Here is an 18,628-nt window from a genome sequence, read left to right on the forward strand (position 1 = left end):
AGCTGGGGAAAGCTGCGTTTACAGCTTAGCGTGCTGCGTACAGAAAATAGAATAGAATGAATAATAATCGTTAAAACAGAAACTATCAATATCAAAAGGGTCATAACAACTAATGTTTCAGCAATTGTTCCTACCTCTCCCTTTGCCACTTAATTACGCAACTCATCAATTAGGCAGACGTCGAACTCGGAACAGGAGCTTCGGCATCGCGAGCATTAAAAATGTAGAAATTGCGCGTCTTAACAATTATGGCCAGAAGCCGAAAGGTGGCCGTGGCAATTATGGACAGTTGCCCCTGCCAGACCAGTCCACCCCCCCGCTTTCGGACCAAGACAATGGCCCATTAGCAGCGCGCTTTAATTATTTAGCTCGCCTCGAAACCAAACCCAGAGATAGTGGAAAAAGCGCACAGAAAGGTACGAAAATACCACAGAGAAAGAACTACTAAATCATCGGGGGTGGGGGCGATTGGGCTGAGGGGCGTGGTCCCAACTAGTACAACAAATGCAAAAACGAAACTCTGCTTTTCCCGGTATAGAGAACATTTCCAGTTCGGTTTTTGCTCGTCCGTTTTCCGTATTGTTTTCGGTTTCGTGAAGCAGAGGTTTTTTGCGCAAGTCAGGGTCAAGCAACTACAGATGGGATCCCGCACCCCCAAATAGATATATAAAATATATATATATGTATTGTCTGGAGGATACATGGCAAACTTTCCTATCGGAGAGGCAGCATCCTCCCTCCTTCCGGCTGACTTCTAATCAATTCTAATCGTCTTGAGTGCTTCCGCTGGTAATCCATGAGCGGCACACGTCGCATTCGGATCCCCGGGCCCAAAAACCGAACCCATTCCCAGGCCAGGGGTTCGGAGGCAAACAAACACTAATTGTAAATTAAATGATCCCGATAATATCCGAGAACATCTATCTGGGCAAACAAACGAAACCCCTGGAAGGACATAAACATCGAGGGCTGGGGCAGGGGCCACTCACCGGGGCACACGCCGCAACGGTTCTGGTCCATTAACCCGTCGTCGTCGTAGTCGTCGTCGTTGTGCATGGAGTGTCCTGCGAGGTTCCCCGGCAGTCCTTTCGGGGGATGCCATTGGCGAAGGAAACTAATGTTTATATTGACTTTTCACAATGCACAAAGCGGCACGTGGCGGACGGTTGTTCCTTTTTTTGTGTCCTCTAAGCCAACAGTTTGCCAGTGCAATTAACGCTGAACTACGCTTGACCGCTAATTGTCAAAATATTTACTGAAGTTCTGGTACCTTTTCTCTATCATTCCTCGATTTCGCCACGTGGGCTGCATTGGATGGGGCAGGATCTGTGTAGCGGCCTCGGAGGCCCTTTAATTCTGCACTTAAACCTCATTTAAACTGTCATGCCACACATGCCGCTCCATCCCCGCTGGACTTTGCCAATTTTATCGCAATGAAAGCGAATGAAGCAATTAAATATTTTCTTTATTTTCATTTTTTCGTGTTGGTCATTAAAACAAACGCGAAATGCCAACGAACTCAGACGGACGAATCGTTAATCAAGCCATCAAGGCCCGAGAGTTTATTGCATTTGTTTTAATTAATTTAAATTATACAAATATGTTGACCCCTCTCCTCCCGACGAGTGCTGTTCAACTACCCCTAGGTCAAGCCACACATTGGACCCGAGAAAGCCTAAAGCACCCCTGAGAGAAGTAGATACATATGCTAGTTCCTCCAGCTCCGGGCTTTGCTATGTCTGTTCCCGACTGACTAAAATGCAGACAACATCAAAAGCACTGCGGAAAATATATAAGCCTTTAGGCAAGGTTTCTACACTTTATGGCAAGTTAAAAGTAGGCTTAAAACGTTTGTAAAGAGACAAAAAACGGGGTTAAGAAGAATAGTTTAGGGTTTTAAATATGAAAGTCTTTGCAAGATTTTAAAGATTTAAATTTTGTAAAAGTGTTGGCTTGGTTTTAAAATCTTTAACTAAATTAAGGAGTGCAAATTGAGTTTCCATTGTCCAAAAAATGATACTTTAATTTCTATTTCCCAGTCAGTTTTGGAGAAACAAAGTGAAATGCATATTTTCCCAATTTTCCCCTGTGTTTGTTAGCCCCTCGCTACTTTTTTCTAGACCGCCCCACGCTGCTGGCTGCTTCCTTCCTGTTCCTTAATCCGTCAACAGCACGTGCGTGTGTTTGTCTGTCGCTCCTTCGCTTTTCGGGAGGAGAGGACCTCCTGGCGCGGCGTTGAAATTAGTTTTGAATCATTTATGAGTCATGTTTAGGGTCTGGGCCACGGTCTGACCAACCAAACCCAGAACGGGGAGTTCCTCAGACCGGGCATAATCGATTTAATAGGCCGAAATCGTTACGCGCCGTATGGCGAGGGTGTTTTCCCCCATCTCCCCCACTAAAGGACTAGCACTCACCTTGAAAATAACTTTTGGTTCTTAAATAACTAACGGACAGCCTTAGAATGCTCAGTCGATCCAGTTTGCTCAAGATGTTCTGCTCGAAGGGCAGCAGCGAGGCCAAAAGATCCAGCTCGGCGTTGAGGCGCTCCCGATGCCGCTTTGATGGATTGCTCTTTGTGACGCCATCCTTGGGCGGCGGCTTCAGGCTGGGGGTGAAATGAGTGAAAGGGAAATTAAAAACAATTTTCATGCATAAATGGAAAGTGGCTCCCTAAATAGAACGGCCCGAGGCCTCGACCGCGTCAGCTGGCGACGGCAACGCCGACGGCGGCGGTGGCGTGAACTTGAAAAGGTCAAAATTATTAATTGCACTTATCAGTTACCCGAAACTATATAATAGCCGGACCATGGACCTCAATCCTCCCCCAGATGGACAGCGGCTCTCAAGGATTACGACTATAAAACAGACACTCAATCTAGGGTGGGTTGGTTCGATTAGCTATGCCCACTTGGTCCGCTGATTAGTCGATCTAAATGGAGTGTGTGAATTGCACCAGCGATCCCCTAACTTTGTTTTGCGCAATTGCGTGATAGGTATCGCTTTTAATGACCAACGCATTTTTCCTGTTTTAAATCGCATTTTCTGTTAATGTGAGAAATTATGCCATTAACTTTTCTATTCAATCGTTATAAAAACAAACTCTAATTTTAAAAAATATAAATATATAAAAACTTTTAGTAAATACGTTGCCATCTTGGCTAGAAAATAAAGGCAGCTTTGAAATAATATATTTAATAATAAAAATAGGGCGTTTTTGAAGAACTAAAGAAAGACTTGACTAAACAAATAATTAAGTCAGCTCTCATAGTCCATCTAAGTAATCGATCGGATTTTCATACGTATTATGCATTACATTTTTTTTGTTTCGAGTCCCAGTCTCGATTCAGAAAGTTAATCGCCCCATTACCGGCTCCACCTCTAACAGTTTCCATGAATCAAATCATAAACGGGGATATGCACAGATACAGGCAGAAATCAGAAGTCGGACCGCAATCTGAAACCACTCCAATTAAATGTCATAAAATGTTCGAGGACCCTGGCGAAACCAACCCGGAGCCGAGTCAAAAATGCCATTGTAAAGCCAAATGCAGTATCCGATGTTATGGGGTTGTGAGGGATAGGAGCCGCGGAGCTCATAAATGCAAAATCCGTTTATGAGGGGACACGAGGAACGGGGAATCGGGAATGAGTGGTGGCAATCTGGATTAGCTCGTGGTTGGACGCGGACTCAAAAGCTTTGCCGCTAATTCATCATTATCTGTGGCCATAAGCGGATAATCGGAACGGTTCTGTCGGATTGTCTTTATAAGCTGCATTCTCTTTGGCTTCCCTCCGTCTTTTCCCTCGTTGTGTGTGCTGTGTTCTTTTTTTAATCATATTTTGTCTCATCATTTTCATTGACATTATTACAAAGTTAATTGCCGCAATTAAATATAATTATTGTTGTAATTTATGAGACGACCCCCTCCATGGCCGATCCAACCCTTTCCCCTCTCCGCTTGCGTGGCTTTTTTGTTAATGTTTGAAATTTTTTAGATGTTTTGTTTGCCGTTTCAGTTTTTGTGCGAGTTGTTTTATTTAGAAAACTTTTTGCTCGGATGCACACACAAAGCACACACACACGAGACGGGTAAAAAGGACGTGGACTGTTGCAGGATATTGTCGCGTTAAGTTAATTGGCTGCCGGACCTCGTCCTGTGCATTTTTTTTCGCTGCTGCAGGTTCCCGGGTAATTGTCAGTGGCATGTCCGTTTGATGTCACAAAACTGGACGACATGTTGCCTCAAATTGTCGCCGGCCGGATAATCCACCCAGTTGCTATCGGAGCAATCCCAATCCCAGTTCCATTATCGTGCCACCAAGGTGTTGTCCTGCAGGAGGAATGCCAACTTGTCGCCCTGCAGCCGAGGATAAGGGGATCGCAGATAGGAATTCCTCCAAGACCCAAAGGATTCCAGTGGCTGGCTACACAAATCGACGCTAAATGTGGGACACTTTGGACCGGAGAGCTCTCATCAAACGAATCAAACGAAAGAACGCATTTAATGAAATAGCCAATTACGAAGAAATTTGAAAATGATCAGTGTCTGGCAAAAAAGGATAAACGAGCGATCGCGAACTTATAGCTGGATCTCGGGGGATGATTATATTGATGAACGAAACCGTTAGACGCATCGGAATGCACTCGAGGACGCCAGTCAAGGCTGCGAATTAGCAAACAGAATCGACATAGAAATAATTTCCAGCCAGGCCAAATTGAGGCCCCTGCCAAATTGGGGGCAATGCGGTGTATTATTTTTTGCCGTTGTGCCCCTCTCGCTCTCAGTTTGCGGCATAAAATGTATAATTTTCTTATTATCTATAGCGAGGCAGAGAAAAAGAAGCCAAATGGCAAGGGCAAAGGACCGGCGGCAGGACTGGCGGGCGGCAAGTACTGGGAATAAAATTAATTCCATAAACAACTTTCCAAAAAGTAAAGAACTTTCGGTGGTGGCGGAAGAAAGGTGAAAGGTGGCACAACCTTTTGTCTGGGGCCATAAAAACGTCAAGCAAGAGAAACACAGAGAGGATTTAGAGAGGAATCCTAGCCAACAAAGGATATCTGTAGCGTGTATGTGTGTGTGCTCCGCGTTCCTTACAAACTTTCAGCCCCAAAAAGCCATTTTTATTTTCCTTCAGCGTCGTCGTCGCCGTCGTCCTTTCCATACATTTTCCCCATGTATTACTTTTCGCCATTTTCGTTGCTTCCCTGCTTTGCCACCCATCCCACCCATTCGGCATTCTTCTTCACATTTCTTCTTTCCTTTTCCCATTATGAAATGAATTGCTTTTAAAGAAATTACAATGCGGACGACTTTTGGGATTGGGGTTTCGTTGTCGGGATCGGAGGGAGGAGCTCAGGGATTGCGGACCGTTGCTGTGTGAGTGTGTCTCGACTGGGTTGACACAAATTGCAAGGTCCAAGGCTGTCGTCTCGCCCACCGCTCACCGCCCAAAGCACGCCAAAGCAAAGTCCAGAGATCTTACAAATAAGATATAAGCCCTAAATCCCGACGCACCACGCCCGCTGTTGTCGCGAGCAGTACAGATATTGGAAAACATAGAAGTATAGACATTATGCTTAAACGAGCAAACAAAATAATTAAACTAATTAAAAGCATTTAAGCTATAAATACAAAAGCAATTTATTTAGATACTGGTGTTTATAAGTCTTTTTTGAGCAAATTCGGTTGTTTACAAGTTGAAAGATCTCGTAAAAGAGTAGTAGTATTGGGCCCTATAATAAAGTTATAAATAAATTTAGTAACGATTTAGTAATAGGAACGATGTTTATTGAATAATGTAATTGGCTTAACTGATGAATAAATTATTCGTACTCATTTTTTAATTTGCCTATTATCATCGATAATATTTAATAAAACTATTTTAATAGCTTAACCATTTACTGACGTAGGCTAATCAGAAATATAAGTAAATCAAGCGGTCATAAATGTACTCTTTAATAACGTAGAAAACCCAAGACGGAAACCTACATATTTCTGCGAAAAGTACTCCAATACCTTCACATGAACTTAATATTTCTTTGTGTGTGTATGGAGAGAAAAACTGTTTTAATTTGCAAAGTTGGCAAATAACCGAAAACTTTCTTTTCAAATAAACTCCTATTTGCAAGTGTCGATTGCTGCTTAATGCCCACTGCGACCCCTCGACCCTAGCTTGGATTTGCATACGCCAGTGCTAAGCCGGCACCCCCGCTTCAAACCGCTTCCTCGTGCCTTTGTGATGTGTTTATAAACAAATGACACGCAATCCTTTGGGGGGCACGTGAGTTCATGGCATCCAGCTCAGCTGTCTACGCCTTCAGTTCACTTCTTCGCCGGGCTTGCATGCAAATCATTACGCATACGCAGCGTGTTCAGCAGGCTTTTGCTACCGCTATTGTTGTTGTTATTGTTGCTGTTGTTGTCGATCATAACACGCTCGATTTGGCGCCAAAATCGCAGCAAACCGTTAGTAGCAAGCCCACACACACTCACGCAGACCAGACCAGACACTCATTCATTCATCGGCTGGCTCTCTTGACTTTGGCCTATGCGTGTTGGCCGAGAGCTGCGTGCCGCCATTGCACCTGATAGATGTGCCCCCTTGCCACTGAAAGTGCCACAACCCTTTCCACACCCGCAAAACGCCAAGTAGCGTGTCCAAAACCTAAAATTCTAAACAACGCCAGCTGATTGTGGGTCATCACAGCTCACTTTTACTGCAACTAATTTGATTTTGCATACTTTTAAACAGCCACCCACTTGTTGATGCCGAACATCCACTCGCCGGCCTTAAAAAATGCAAAAACATATCGGGCTGTCAGCATGGTATTTTTCGAAAATGTCACAATTAATTGAATTTACATTTCTGCATATAAAAATGTCAAAACAAAGCGGGGCCAGTTAAAGCGAGGCTCGAATTTAAGCGCCATTTAGGGAAGCTGTCAACGGCGGAACATGCTACTATGCTACCGTGCTGCGACATTGGTCCAGTCACTTAGCCCGATCCGCCGGCCGAGTCCGAATCCGCTCACAAAGGGAACCTCCTAATCTATGGACCACTTAATGGATCTGCGCCAAATTCACGCATAAATTTTAAGGCTCAGCATCCCAAAGCTGTTAAAATTAACGAGGAGCGCGAACAGGAAGAAAGAGCGCGAGAGGAGCTTCGCAGCTTGGCCAACTCATTAATTTTGTCAACCCGAAAGCGAGAAAAGTGAATCGCCAGGCAGTAGCTGAAACCAAAAGCGACTACAAAACGATCGCGCAACTCTGTCAAGATAACAAGGCGGCGGGGAGAGGAGAAAGAAGTGGATCGGAGTTGGAGAAACTGGAGTCAGTATACACAGAAAATAAAAATAATAAGAAATTGTATCAAAAGGGGGTTTTTCCACTGGTTTTAATAAACTTATAAGCTTATTAGATATGATCGTTTAAAAATCGATATTATTTTTTTAGTTATAGTTATATAGTTATAGTTATATAGTTATATCCATATTATTAAATGTATTTTTTATTGGTAGAGGTATCTTCTTTTTTTGCTTTAGAAAAATCTTACAAAAATTAAATTTACCATTACAAGAGTATGAAAAGGTTTTTAGGATGGTCAACTAGATATGAGATCATATATGGTCATTATCATAATTTTATATTATATTAATATTTGTCAACAATATGATTATCATTGAAACAAATGTTAAGTGTAAGCAATATGTAACTTTAATTCTATGTTTAATTTGAGGCTATCAAATCTAATTATAGGAAAGCGAACTTCTTAACTCTAGAAACCTTTCCGATTTATTTCGGCTTGATCCATTTATTCTAAGTGTATCTGACGAAGGATTCCAATGAGAATCTCGGCAGAATCGGTCCCAGGCTCAGGTTCACGGCCCGCGCTAATCGTCAGAGGGGCGAAACACTTCTTGAATGGACTGTGAACCGAATTAAGTTGTTAAACGCATTATTTGCATATTTCGAATGCGGTGATGCCACATTAAGATGCCACAAGCAGTACATCTTCCATGCCCCTCGCGACTCATTTGCATATTAATTGTACAAACAGAGGCGGAGGAATGTTCGTTCCGTTCGCTTAATGAAGTGATAAATGTTATCGATAGCTTTTGAGAGGCCGACAATCGCGTTTGATCTATGGCCAGCGACAGTTTTCCCATCGCAAAAGTTTTGCGCTGCCGATTCAATTTATGATCTACCGAGCTAAAAGCAATTTGTATCCACCAGATACATTCTTGCAGTGAGTACATAAAACTACGGTCATAACGGCCAAAGTGAGTGTGCTGCCGTTTTTAGTTTTATGATTACCCTTGTCAAGCTCGCCTTCCTTAGTTCGTATACTTATTGTAGATGTTCTATGGGGCGGCAAAAGTTCAGCACAAGAATAACGTCAACTGTGCCAGCCGGGGGAACTGAAACTACAAGAACAACAGTAACAACAACAACAGCTAAACTGTGGCAAAGGCAACTCATTTATTTTATCGATTAAACATTTTTGCGATTCGCGCAGCGGAATCTCTTTTGGTCTCTCACTAAAAGGAGCCCCAAAGCCAGGCCATGTGGGCTTTGGGAAAAAATGTATCTACTACTGACACACACACACACACACACAAAGGCAGCTAATACACACAGATACAAAACACACATACACACATTCATTCGGGGGCGACATCAAAGCGCCGGGCAAAGGCAACTTTGAAAACCTTTTGACAGCTGCGAACGCCAAAAAGGAAGGCGGCAAGGGATGTGGGCGGGTGGAAGGGAGTGGGAGTGGTAGTGGGCGAATTAGGAACAGAAGAAGGAGAATACAGAAGAAGAAGGCGAAGGGGGCGGGTTCCACCCTGCCTTCTACGGTGGGCGCGGCCTTTGGATTTAGTGGGGCGCAGGATTGGGCCAAGAATGGGAAAAAGGGGCTACTGTGTGCTAATGATGCGCATTTGGCATTTTGGCCTTAATCATTTATCATTTGACCGACCCGTATAATTATTAAAATTTGTATCTGATTTCGATTTTTCACCCGCAGCCAATTGAATAAATGAAATTTAATCAGTAAATAAATGAGCTACATCTTTATTAAAAAATTGAGCTGTCGGACTGGACTGGAGTCTTGATTATAGAAATCTATTTTCTTGTTGGGTTTTGAATATTAAGAAATTATAAGAAAGCACATTTATCAATGCCACACTTTCACCTAGTTATTAAAATACACGACACAATATTTAAGTTTACTAAGCTGTAATGACCTCTAAGATATACATTTCCTCTGCATTAAAGCAGATTCGTTTCCATCTTTCATACTAGTCGCATGATCAACTTTAAAGTGAATACGTAAATACCTTAACTTTAAATAAACAATTATATTTATTTAAATAAAAATTTACAGTTCAAACTTCAAAGTTACAGTATTTCTTAAAGGCATGAATATGAATTATGTCCCAACTACAATATTAATTATAGTCAAAACAAGATTTCAATAATGCTTTGGTATGATATAACAAATGTGCTGTATCTTACTTTTTTAGCAATATTATCCATGTAAAAAAAAAATTTAAGACTATTGTGTTAATTTGTTTTATTATGGCAGCATAATAAAGCTAACATTCAGGTAATCATTTTCGTTACAAAGAAGTTTTTGTTCAGCCCCATTCTCGATAATAGAAAGCCTTTTGTAAGCTCACTGGCAGAGCTAAACGATCCCTTTGGCCAGGGCATTGAAAAGGGAGAAAGGTAACTAAAAGTATCACCTGCCGGGCAGATACCACCTCCTCACCGACTGCAGCACTGGCCCAAAGTAACCCCCACTCCGCCGCTCCCGGCCAGCCCCTTGGGCGCTCCACTTCAGCGCACACTCGAAAAAGCAGAAAAACAAAAAATGCAGAGGGCAACAGTGCGTCCTGGTTGTGGTCCTGGTGCTAGAGTCCTATTCCTGCTGCTGGAACTTTTACTGCCAGCCGCACTTCGGTGGTGGATTTTAATGGAACGCTTTGGGTTAATTCAGAATTCTTTTGTTTTGCTTTCGCTGACTAACCTGGGCTAGGCTCGGGGTTGGCCAAATGCAGGTGGTCAGCCGGGTTCGCAGTGGCTTATGGATTAGTGGTGGCCCGTGTACGGACTAACCCGACGGGTCGACAGTTCACTGACACCGAACCGATCCCTGGCCGGAGATCCTGATCCGCTGGCCAGACAGAAAGTCTGACAAATCGATGGCTTTAGGCCATCTAATTCGCTTGTAAGGCCGAAAGCGCTTCAACACCTTCCGACATGACTGATGCGGGACCTCAGCCCCATAAATGGCAACAAAGTAGCTGCCCCAAATGAGACAGCCATAGGCAGAAAGAGACACTCGTACTCGTTTAATGGCTGATACCGGAGTACCCCTTTCTCCTGGCCAAATCTCAGGCCCCACCGCCGCCCAGCTTGGCATATGGAGCAGCACTATTTAGGCTTCGATACGCTGCATTACGCAATGGTGTTAATTACTAACACACGGACACCAGGCAGCCGGCGAGTGGGAGTGGAACAAGGAGAGGTATACCGTAGATATAGATACTTAGATACACACACTCGCAGACGGATAATCGCCGGCAAGCAACTGAAGCGAACTGGCAGTGGAAAAACGGTTAACCAAAGACGGTAGCAAAAGCATTTAAAGCCATTTTTCCACGACGTCCCCAATGGAAAATCGTCCATAAAAAAATCAACATTTTCTAATGAATCGGTAGGGAGTGAGAAAAGTAGACCCATCTTTAAGGAGTTTTAACTTTAGTTTAAAAGGATATCCCCCGGCATATGTCATTCAACCCACATACATATATCTACCGATCTCAGACACCCCCCATTCCACAGTAATTAACTAAATAGAATAACCCGCCAGTCGGTCTTTCAGACGAGATACTTTTAACCCCATGTGAACTGGCTTTTGTGAGGAGGGCGCAGGCGCAACTAATGAGCAACCCACCACCATGGGCCATGTGGTGTCTCCCCCACCCACCCAGCCATCGCCCGCCGGCTGGTCAGTCCGTTTGACCAACATTAAATTGAGCTGCGACTTCCAAATTTATGTGCGCCATGTGAAAGAGGTCCTGGCCATATGGTCGCTGGAGAGGGACTCTGAAAGCCGTGCTCCGACTGAACCGGCAAAAACATATGTCGCAGTGGGCTGCGGTTTTCCATTGACCGATCTCCTGGCATGTGGGAATACAACAATTCATATACTCCGAAATGTAATTCATCAAAAATTTCACAAATTTGCTACAGAGGGAAATGGGAAATAAGTATAGTGGGGTTGCACGTTCAGTTACAAGGATGGTAATTAACTTTTGACGTTGGCAAAGGGAATCTATTCCTTGTCGAAGATCTCAATAGCAATCCAATTTTACATTCAGCACAGTTAATATATGAACATAAAAAATGGATATCTTCCAATCTAATTTATTATGAATTTATAAATAAATTAGGTTAAATGGTTATGGGTAGGTTTCAGTATTACATTTTTATACCCGTTACTCGTAGAGTAAAAGGGTATATTGTATTCGTGCAAAAGTATGTAACAGCTAGAAGGAAGCGTTTCCGACCCTATAAAGTATATATATTCTTGATCAGGGTCACTAGCCGAGTCGATATAGCCATGTCCGTCTGTCCGTCTGTCTGTCTGTCCGTCTGTCCGTCTGTCTGTCCGTCTGTCTGTCCGTCCGTATGAACGCTGAGATCTCGGAAACTATAAAAGCTAGAAGATTGGCATTTTGCATGTAGATTTTAGGAGTTCCTACGCAGCGCAAGTTTGTTTCAAACTGGTGCCACGCCCCCTTTAACGCCCACAATCGCTTATATACGATTTTAAAAATTTAAATATTTCGGAAAAGTAAAAATGCAGTTTTATTGTATTTATCAATACCTATCGAAATGTAGAAAAAAATTTTCAAATCGGACCATTCGTTAAAAAGTTATGCGTGATCAAAGTTTCTATCTCCATCTCCCTCGCACTCCCTTTACCTAAGTAACGGGTATCTGATAGTCGGGGCACCCGACTATAGCGTTCTCTCTTGTTAAAATTAATAATGTGTGAATACATTTACGGATATAAATGTTTTAAGGTAAAGTACGCATGGACAAAACTTTAACTTTTATTAAGTATTTCCTTCGACTTTGCTTTAAACTCCGAAATCAAATTCTTCAACCCCCCACTTTTATCCAACAAGTTTTGCAACTCAATCCAACTGCATAAAATACGAGCGCTTGAACTTTAAACCGCTCAAAGGCTCCAGCTACTGCAACACCAACAATTGCAACTGAAACATGGCTAATTACAATTGCACAACAACTGCAAAGGAGCATTGTAAAGGATACCAGCTGCAGCAATCAATAACATGGATACCCTCACACACCTGCACTTAGTTGCAACAAAAATAAAAGCTTACATAGAGAGCATAAACAACAAGCTGATAATCAATAAACCAAAAGCAGGACTGATATATCCATAACAACCAACAAGTGGAACCCAACAGCGCGGGGCAAAGCGTTTTGGAGGGTTAAGTTGGTGGAATGGTTTTGGGGTTAGGGGCTGTATAGAACTTTAACTACTTGTGGTAATGGCCAACAACTCTCAGAAACGGATGCAATGGCTTCCAATTAAACCGTGCACTGAAGTGATTGCATTTAGAGGCAAAGGAAAACGGAAAGAAAGTAAAATACCGCGAATTCCAAGACTATTGAGATAAAATTAACAAAACAAATATTAAGGTAGAAGGAAATAAGGAGGCAATAAATGTTAAGAAAAGCATTTTAAAATAGTATGTGTTAAATTATACCAGGTTTTAATTTGGTTTAATTCAAATTTATGGATGCACTGCAGTCTTAAGGACTAATAAAAAAAAATTGTATCAAAACTTGCAAATGTTTTTTTATTTTGGAAACTAGACAAACGAACATATTCAATTTAAAAATGTCATATTTTTCCATAAATATAAAACAAAATAAAGATTTATTTTATTTTTCTATATTTATTCAATTATTATTAAATTTTCGAACTAGTTATTTCCTCCCAAAAACTTTATAGTGCTGAAAATTGCTCGAATTCAATTGAATAGATAAGTTCCCAATAAAATACTTGCACGCAAGGCGCGAACTTGGCCAAATGTTATGAACAAATGCACCGCCAGCCTATGCGTCGTATGCGTAATATTTGCAAGGAGCTAGGAGTGAGGGGCATGTATCAAAAGGCAGCTGTTCCCTGCCACTTATGAGCTCAATTAAATTGTTGTAAAAAAGAACAGAGCAGTGCTGGCTTCAAGCTAAGGAGAGCACTTTTTGATCAGTTCATTAAAAACATTAAAAATGAAAACTATGATCGAGGAGGGGTCCCGCGCGGCGCAGAACCCTAAAAAGAGTGAGGCTCTCGACCTGCCACTCGAATAATTGCAGGTGTGCATTGCAGCAGGGAGAGGCAAGGTGACAATTTTGCGTCAGTCGAGCGAGTCAGAGTCGGTGTCAGCTTCGAGGCAGGCCCACAGCCAGGGTCCACGGGGTGGCACTTTGAAGGCCCAGGCATTTTTTCTGTTTCGCCAACTGCAGTAAAGCATAATTGTTTTTTTTATTCCTTATCAAGCCACAAAGAACAGCGAATTACGCGACTGCCTGTCGATGGTGAAACGTATTAAGTGGAAGTTTTACGGCACAACTAGGAACTTAAGTTAAAAGCGAACTTTGCGCGTAAAGGGAAATAAACTTATTCCAAGGGAACCTAATAAATAAGAAACATGGAATTGCCCAAAGGAACACTGGGCTTATTACGGTTTTATATAACTAAATAATAAAGATAATAACGTTAATTATTTTTTTTATCCCAAGCACATTTTAAATTCAAGAGTATTTCAAAGTTCCTTAGGGGATATTTAAAATATGAGGCAATTCCTTCATAATAGCCAATCTTATAAATACGTCTTTAAAAAAATATATATTTTTATTCTCAGAATACTTCATGTAAGCTTCCAAATATGTTTTCAAAATGAAAGACTCCTCAAATGTACCAATATAAGAAATTATAAAACTCAAGGGTATACATTTTTAATTTTCCAATTTAAATAATCCTATCCAACATAAAGGTGCTATTTACAATAATTTTTCAAGAGTTTTCCTGTTAAAGTTTTTACAATACAATTATACATCATTGGTTAGCCATATTAGGCGAACCTTATTTTTGAAAGCAGTTTAGATCCCCAGCTGGATTGTTAATTTATGACTAACTAATTTAAGGTACTAAAGCTAATCGGACAAACAGAATACATTAGATAATAAGACTCTTATGGCCTATCCGTATAGAGCCATGTTGTTGTACTAAATAGCTCCTGATTCTTCGCTATTTCCACGATAATGGTTTCAGTCTTGAGCTCCCTGTTCCTCGCCACATTCAAGGCTAAGGCGCTGAAGCTGATCAGTGACTCTTGATTATGGGGGTCGCAACATTAGCGATCGGTGGTCCGCACCCGGCGGGTGGGCGTGGTCGGAGCTGCAGTGCGCACCAGCTCGCTTTCTGCATATTTACCGACGCTGCTCATGATAATGCGTGAGTTCTCATATATTTATATTGAAAACATTATTCTTTGTGCTGATGCAGCAGCTAAGTACACAAAATTATCAGAAATTATGTGCACCTTGGGACAGGCAGATTCCGATCTCCCCCAGCGAACAGCCGGAGGGGCCGCCGCTGCCGTCATCATGACCATCATCATCATCATCATCTCCATCAACTGTTTGGCTACTGTAATTTCACGGTAACCTGCCCCGACATGCATAATGCAAATCAATTTGAGACTTAGGCCGGCACAGGGGATTCGCCCCTTCCAAGGGCCAAGTCAAAAGTCAATGGCGAAGGCGATTTGTCAACAAATGCCCAGCGGATCATTAATAATCGAATGGTTGGATTTAAGACCAGTAGCTACGGAGATTGATGGAGCCCACGGACGAAACGTCAGCGGGTGGCGCCACAAGGTGGCAAGTTGGCAAGTGGGTAAGTGGCAAGTGCAGCCAATCGCAGCCACTCACGCGCATTGATTGAAATCTTTCAGTAATAACAGAGCACCCAACCCGCTCCCCAAACATTCCGCCTCCCGCTGCGCATTTATATCTGAATTGGTATCGGTATCGGGTATCTGTATCTCGGGATTGGACTGGATCTGGGACTTGAACTGTACTGGAAACTGAGAACTGCGAACTGGGAACTGGGAACTGGGACTCACCTCTTGCCGTTGCGTCGCCTTCGCTTGGTGGCGTAGACGGTGCCCAGCTGGCTCATTGCTAGGGCGGAGTTCGTTATGGTCGCCGTCGTGAATGATTTTTACTCTTATTATTTTTCGTATCAATTTTTCGTTGTCTTCTGCCTTCTGCTTGTCTGTCGTACTGCAGGTTGATTCTCTTCGTTTTGTATTTTTTTTGTAATTGGTTTTTATTTATTGATTTGGCTTGCTCTGGGTACACTCTCACACACAGACTCGCACACAGACAGCCAGAAGCTGAGTGCGATCAGATCCGTAGAGATGCTGCTGCGGGTTTTCGGTTTCGGAGTTGTAGCCACGCGTAAATTTCGTTTTTTCTTCTTTGTATTTATTTTTAATTATCATCACGCTTACATTTTGTTTGCTTTTTCATTTCTCGCGCTTCTTTTTTTTTATTGCACTGTAGTTTCAGTTGGCTGGAGCTGTATGAGTGATTTTATGCGAAACTGTGATTCAGCAATTGAGAAAGGCTGGGAATTGTGATTGCAAAGTAATTATTTTATTTATTCGATTGTGGGCTGTACGAATTTTTAAAAACTATAAATTTGATTGGGCCTATTACATTTATTCATTAATTGGCCTAAACAAGAAAAACATTTTGGATGAAAATAGGTTTTAGCAAATTTAAAATGTACCTATCATGGTGATTAGATTATTTTGATAAAACGCATTTAAGCGATAACACATTTTAAAACGTTTATATGCATTTCAATAGAAACGCATATTTTTGTATTTTGTATTTGTATTTTTTGTATAATATTCTGCAATTTAAATAGTTTGATTGTCTATCAATCTTAAACACTTCTTTCTTCCACTTTAATCTTAAGTTTTTTATGTTAAAGGAATACAAAATATAGAGTATTAGCCCGAGTATACAATTTGTATGATCTACCGAATAATCGTTAGTTAAGTACCTACATAATTTTAAACATTTGTGGGGGAGAGACTGAGATAGAAAAACAATGTTTCGGTATGAAAGGTATTCCTGTTAACTAAATACACCTAGCAGGTTAAGAGACACTTTTTTCAAAAAAAAGGAAATCTCTTTATGATTGATTATAATTATAATAGTTCGTTAATCAATAGAATGAAAACCTTATTTAAAATGGTCGGAAAAATATTATAAATTGTTCAATTTATACCTTTTTAAAGTTTTAGCACACCAAGTTTAAAATTTTTTAAACATCAACATGAACAAAACGTTACTGTTCAGTGTAGTTTTAATTTTAGTTCTTATTTGGACTCTAACTTTCGAAACCTAACTGTTTACATTCCGTTAAAAAGTTGATATTACAAACATCATACAATTTCAAATAATCCAAACTACTCCTTTCCTGTTTAAAACCTAATGTATCTAATACTGATGAAAATAAAACGGATTAAAATACGAGTCCTTTAATGCAATTTTATTTACACTTGGTTTTTAAAATATTTGAAATTGTATTTAATGTCATATTTATTGCAAGAAAAATATGGTAAACTTTCAGAGTCGCCAAATAATGCGTAATAAAGGATCAATATAATTTACAAAGTTTATTGGCAATTTGTAAAGTAAAATGTTGTACTGAATTCGCATTACTAAAGTCAAAAAGAGAGCACTAATGATTAATTTAATTTGATTCAACTGTTTTATTTATGGGTTCTTGTGTTAGGGAAATTTCGCCAATCCTTTCTCAATTGCTTTTAAACTGGGTTGGATGTTTTATATTTTTGTTTTGATTCGGGCAGCTGCAATTTAGCAGGTTATTGTTTTGGTTCTTTCGTGGCAACACTTTTGCTTTTCACTTGCACTTTTGCAGTTGCTGTTGTTGGTGTTGTGGCTGGTGGGCTCTGGTTTATCAATGGGCGATGTTTGCGATGGCGAATGCGATGACGACGCATGCAACAGAGGAAATCAAAATCGGCACGGAACCAAAAGCGCTAACGCAAGAACGGCACGCAAATCATTTACGGCACGATCGACGTCGACGCTGGCAGAGGCGCCGGCAGAGGAGCAAGCAGAGGCGAGTTGTCAAAGTGACATTTGTCTGGCACGCACACAACCGCATACACATGTGGGAGCGTGGGTGTTTGGTGGATAAGAGTGAATGACCGCCGGCAGTCTGCACTTGCACACGTGACTCTGCTCTGCTGCTCTTTGAAATTCCTAAATAGAACTATCCAGTTACAGGGTATCGCGTGATGCGTTTCGCTTTCGCCGCTATTGTTGTTTTTTCACTTTTTGGGGGGCACTCACGCACACACACACGCACCCACCTTTAGCGGGATCTGGCGACGGCGGAACAACCGTTAGGAGGGAGCAGCGACTGCACGCGAGCGCCAGAAACGAGTGAATGAGCGAATGAATAACAGTGCCAAAAAAACGGACTGGGACAGACGGAACGCAGGCATTTGAAACGAAACACACGGGCGGAGGAGACTGCAGCGCGCTCTCTCACTCGCACGCACTCAAGGGGGGCGGGGGCTCTCTCTTTCTCTTTCAAACCCGATTCTGCTGCGCTGCGGCCACGTAACCGCTTTGAGATTCCAACAAGAACTGAGCTGGCGCCGTGAAACGATAGGAAAAACCAGTCCTGGCGGAACGCGCTGGCACAGGAACACGGGCGTGTGTGTTTTGGCCACTTCCAGTCGTCCTGGCAACAAACGATCGCCAAGCGACGCGGCCGCGTGGGAGCGAGATGGAGCGAACGATGTTCCACTTCCAGATATTCCGACGTCGCCATACGTGTGACTGGAAGGGAGCAACCAACCAAGGAAGTCTTGGAAGCATTGCGGCTATCTCATTCGCACCCGCTCTTTCCGCTCAATCCAGTGAGTGGGCGTGTTCGCACTCACACAGCCAAGTAGAGTCGACTCTTTCCAGCGCACTGTTTGTGGAAATTCGGGGCACATCGCTCATCTCTTAATTAATTAGGCGGTAATTAAGAGCTATCAGTGCTATCGCTCAATGGCATCTCACTGTATCGCCTCTCCTTCCATTTCGAACTTATCTGAGCCGGATTTTCTTCGTTTTTCCACTAAAATGCAAATTTTATTTGGTGTGACCAAAGCCATTAAGGCCATAAACATGAGCACTCACTTCGCGCTTATCGCAAATGATTTATTCACATGTGCCACTTGACAACCGCAAAGAACAAGGAGTACGAAATGCACACCGCAGCCCAGAGCCAGAAATCATATTCGTATACCTAGACGGGCAAAATGTCCGTGCCCAAGAACCCGATTGGATACACAAAGCCCCTATGCCATAGGCCATGTCCATATGCTACGTCCGCCTTTGACCGCATGTCACAGATGTTGATGCTTCAGGTTGCTTCCACTTCTCATAGGTACAGTGGTCGC

At 42.1% G+C, this 18,628-nt stretch overlaps 1 protein-coding gene across 6 annotated transcripts in view; it reads right to left on the reverse strand.

Annotated features, from left to right (window-relative positions):
- Positions 1–17,732, reverse strand: part of LOC108043155 (single-minded homolog 2) — a 32,728-nt gene extending 14,996 nt beyond the window's left edge. The window contains exons 1-3 of one of the 6 annotated variants that reach the window (XM_044457162.1): positions 17,543–17,732; positions 15,251–15,708; positions 2,418–2,608 (exon numbers count right to left, since the gene is read on the reverse strand). In XM_044457162.1, coding sequence (XP_044313097.1) covers positions 2,418–2,608; positions 15,251–15,306 — 247 coding nt within the window. In that variant the 5' untranslated portion in view covers positions 15,307–15,708; positions 17,543–17,732. Of the gene's footprint in view, positions 1–2,417; positions 2,609–15,250; positions 15,757–16,428; positions 16,449–17,522 lie in introns of those variants that run through there. The other 5 variants (XM_044457165.1, XM_044457163.1, XM_044457164.1 and 2 more) reach the window with 5 other exon arrangements.
- Between the last annotated feature and the right edge of the window lie 896 nt (positions 17,733–18,628).

The sequence above is a fragment of the Drosophila rhopaloa genome, unplaced genomic scaffold (assembly GCF_018152115.1).
Source record: "Drosophila rhopaloa isolate 14029-0021.01 unplaced genomic scaffold, ASM1815211v1 contig_155, whole genome shotgun sequence".
Lineage (NCBI taxonomy): Eukaryota > Metazoa > Arthropoda > Insecta > Diptera > Drosophilidae > Drosophila > Drosophila rhopaloa.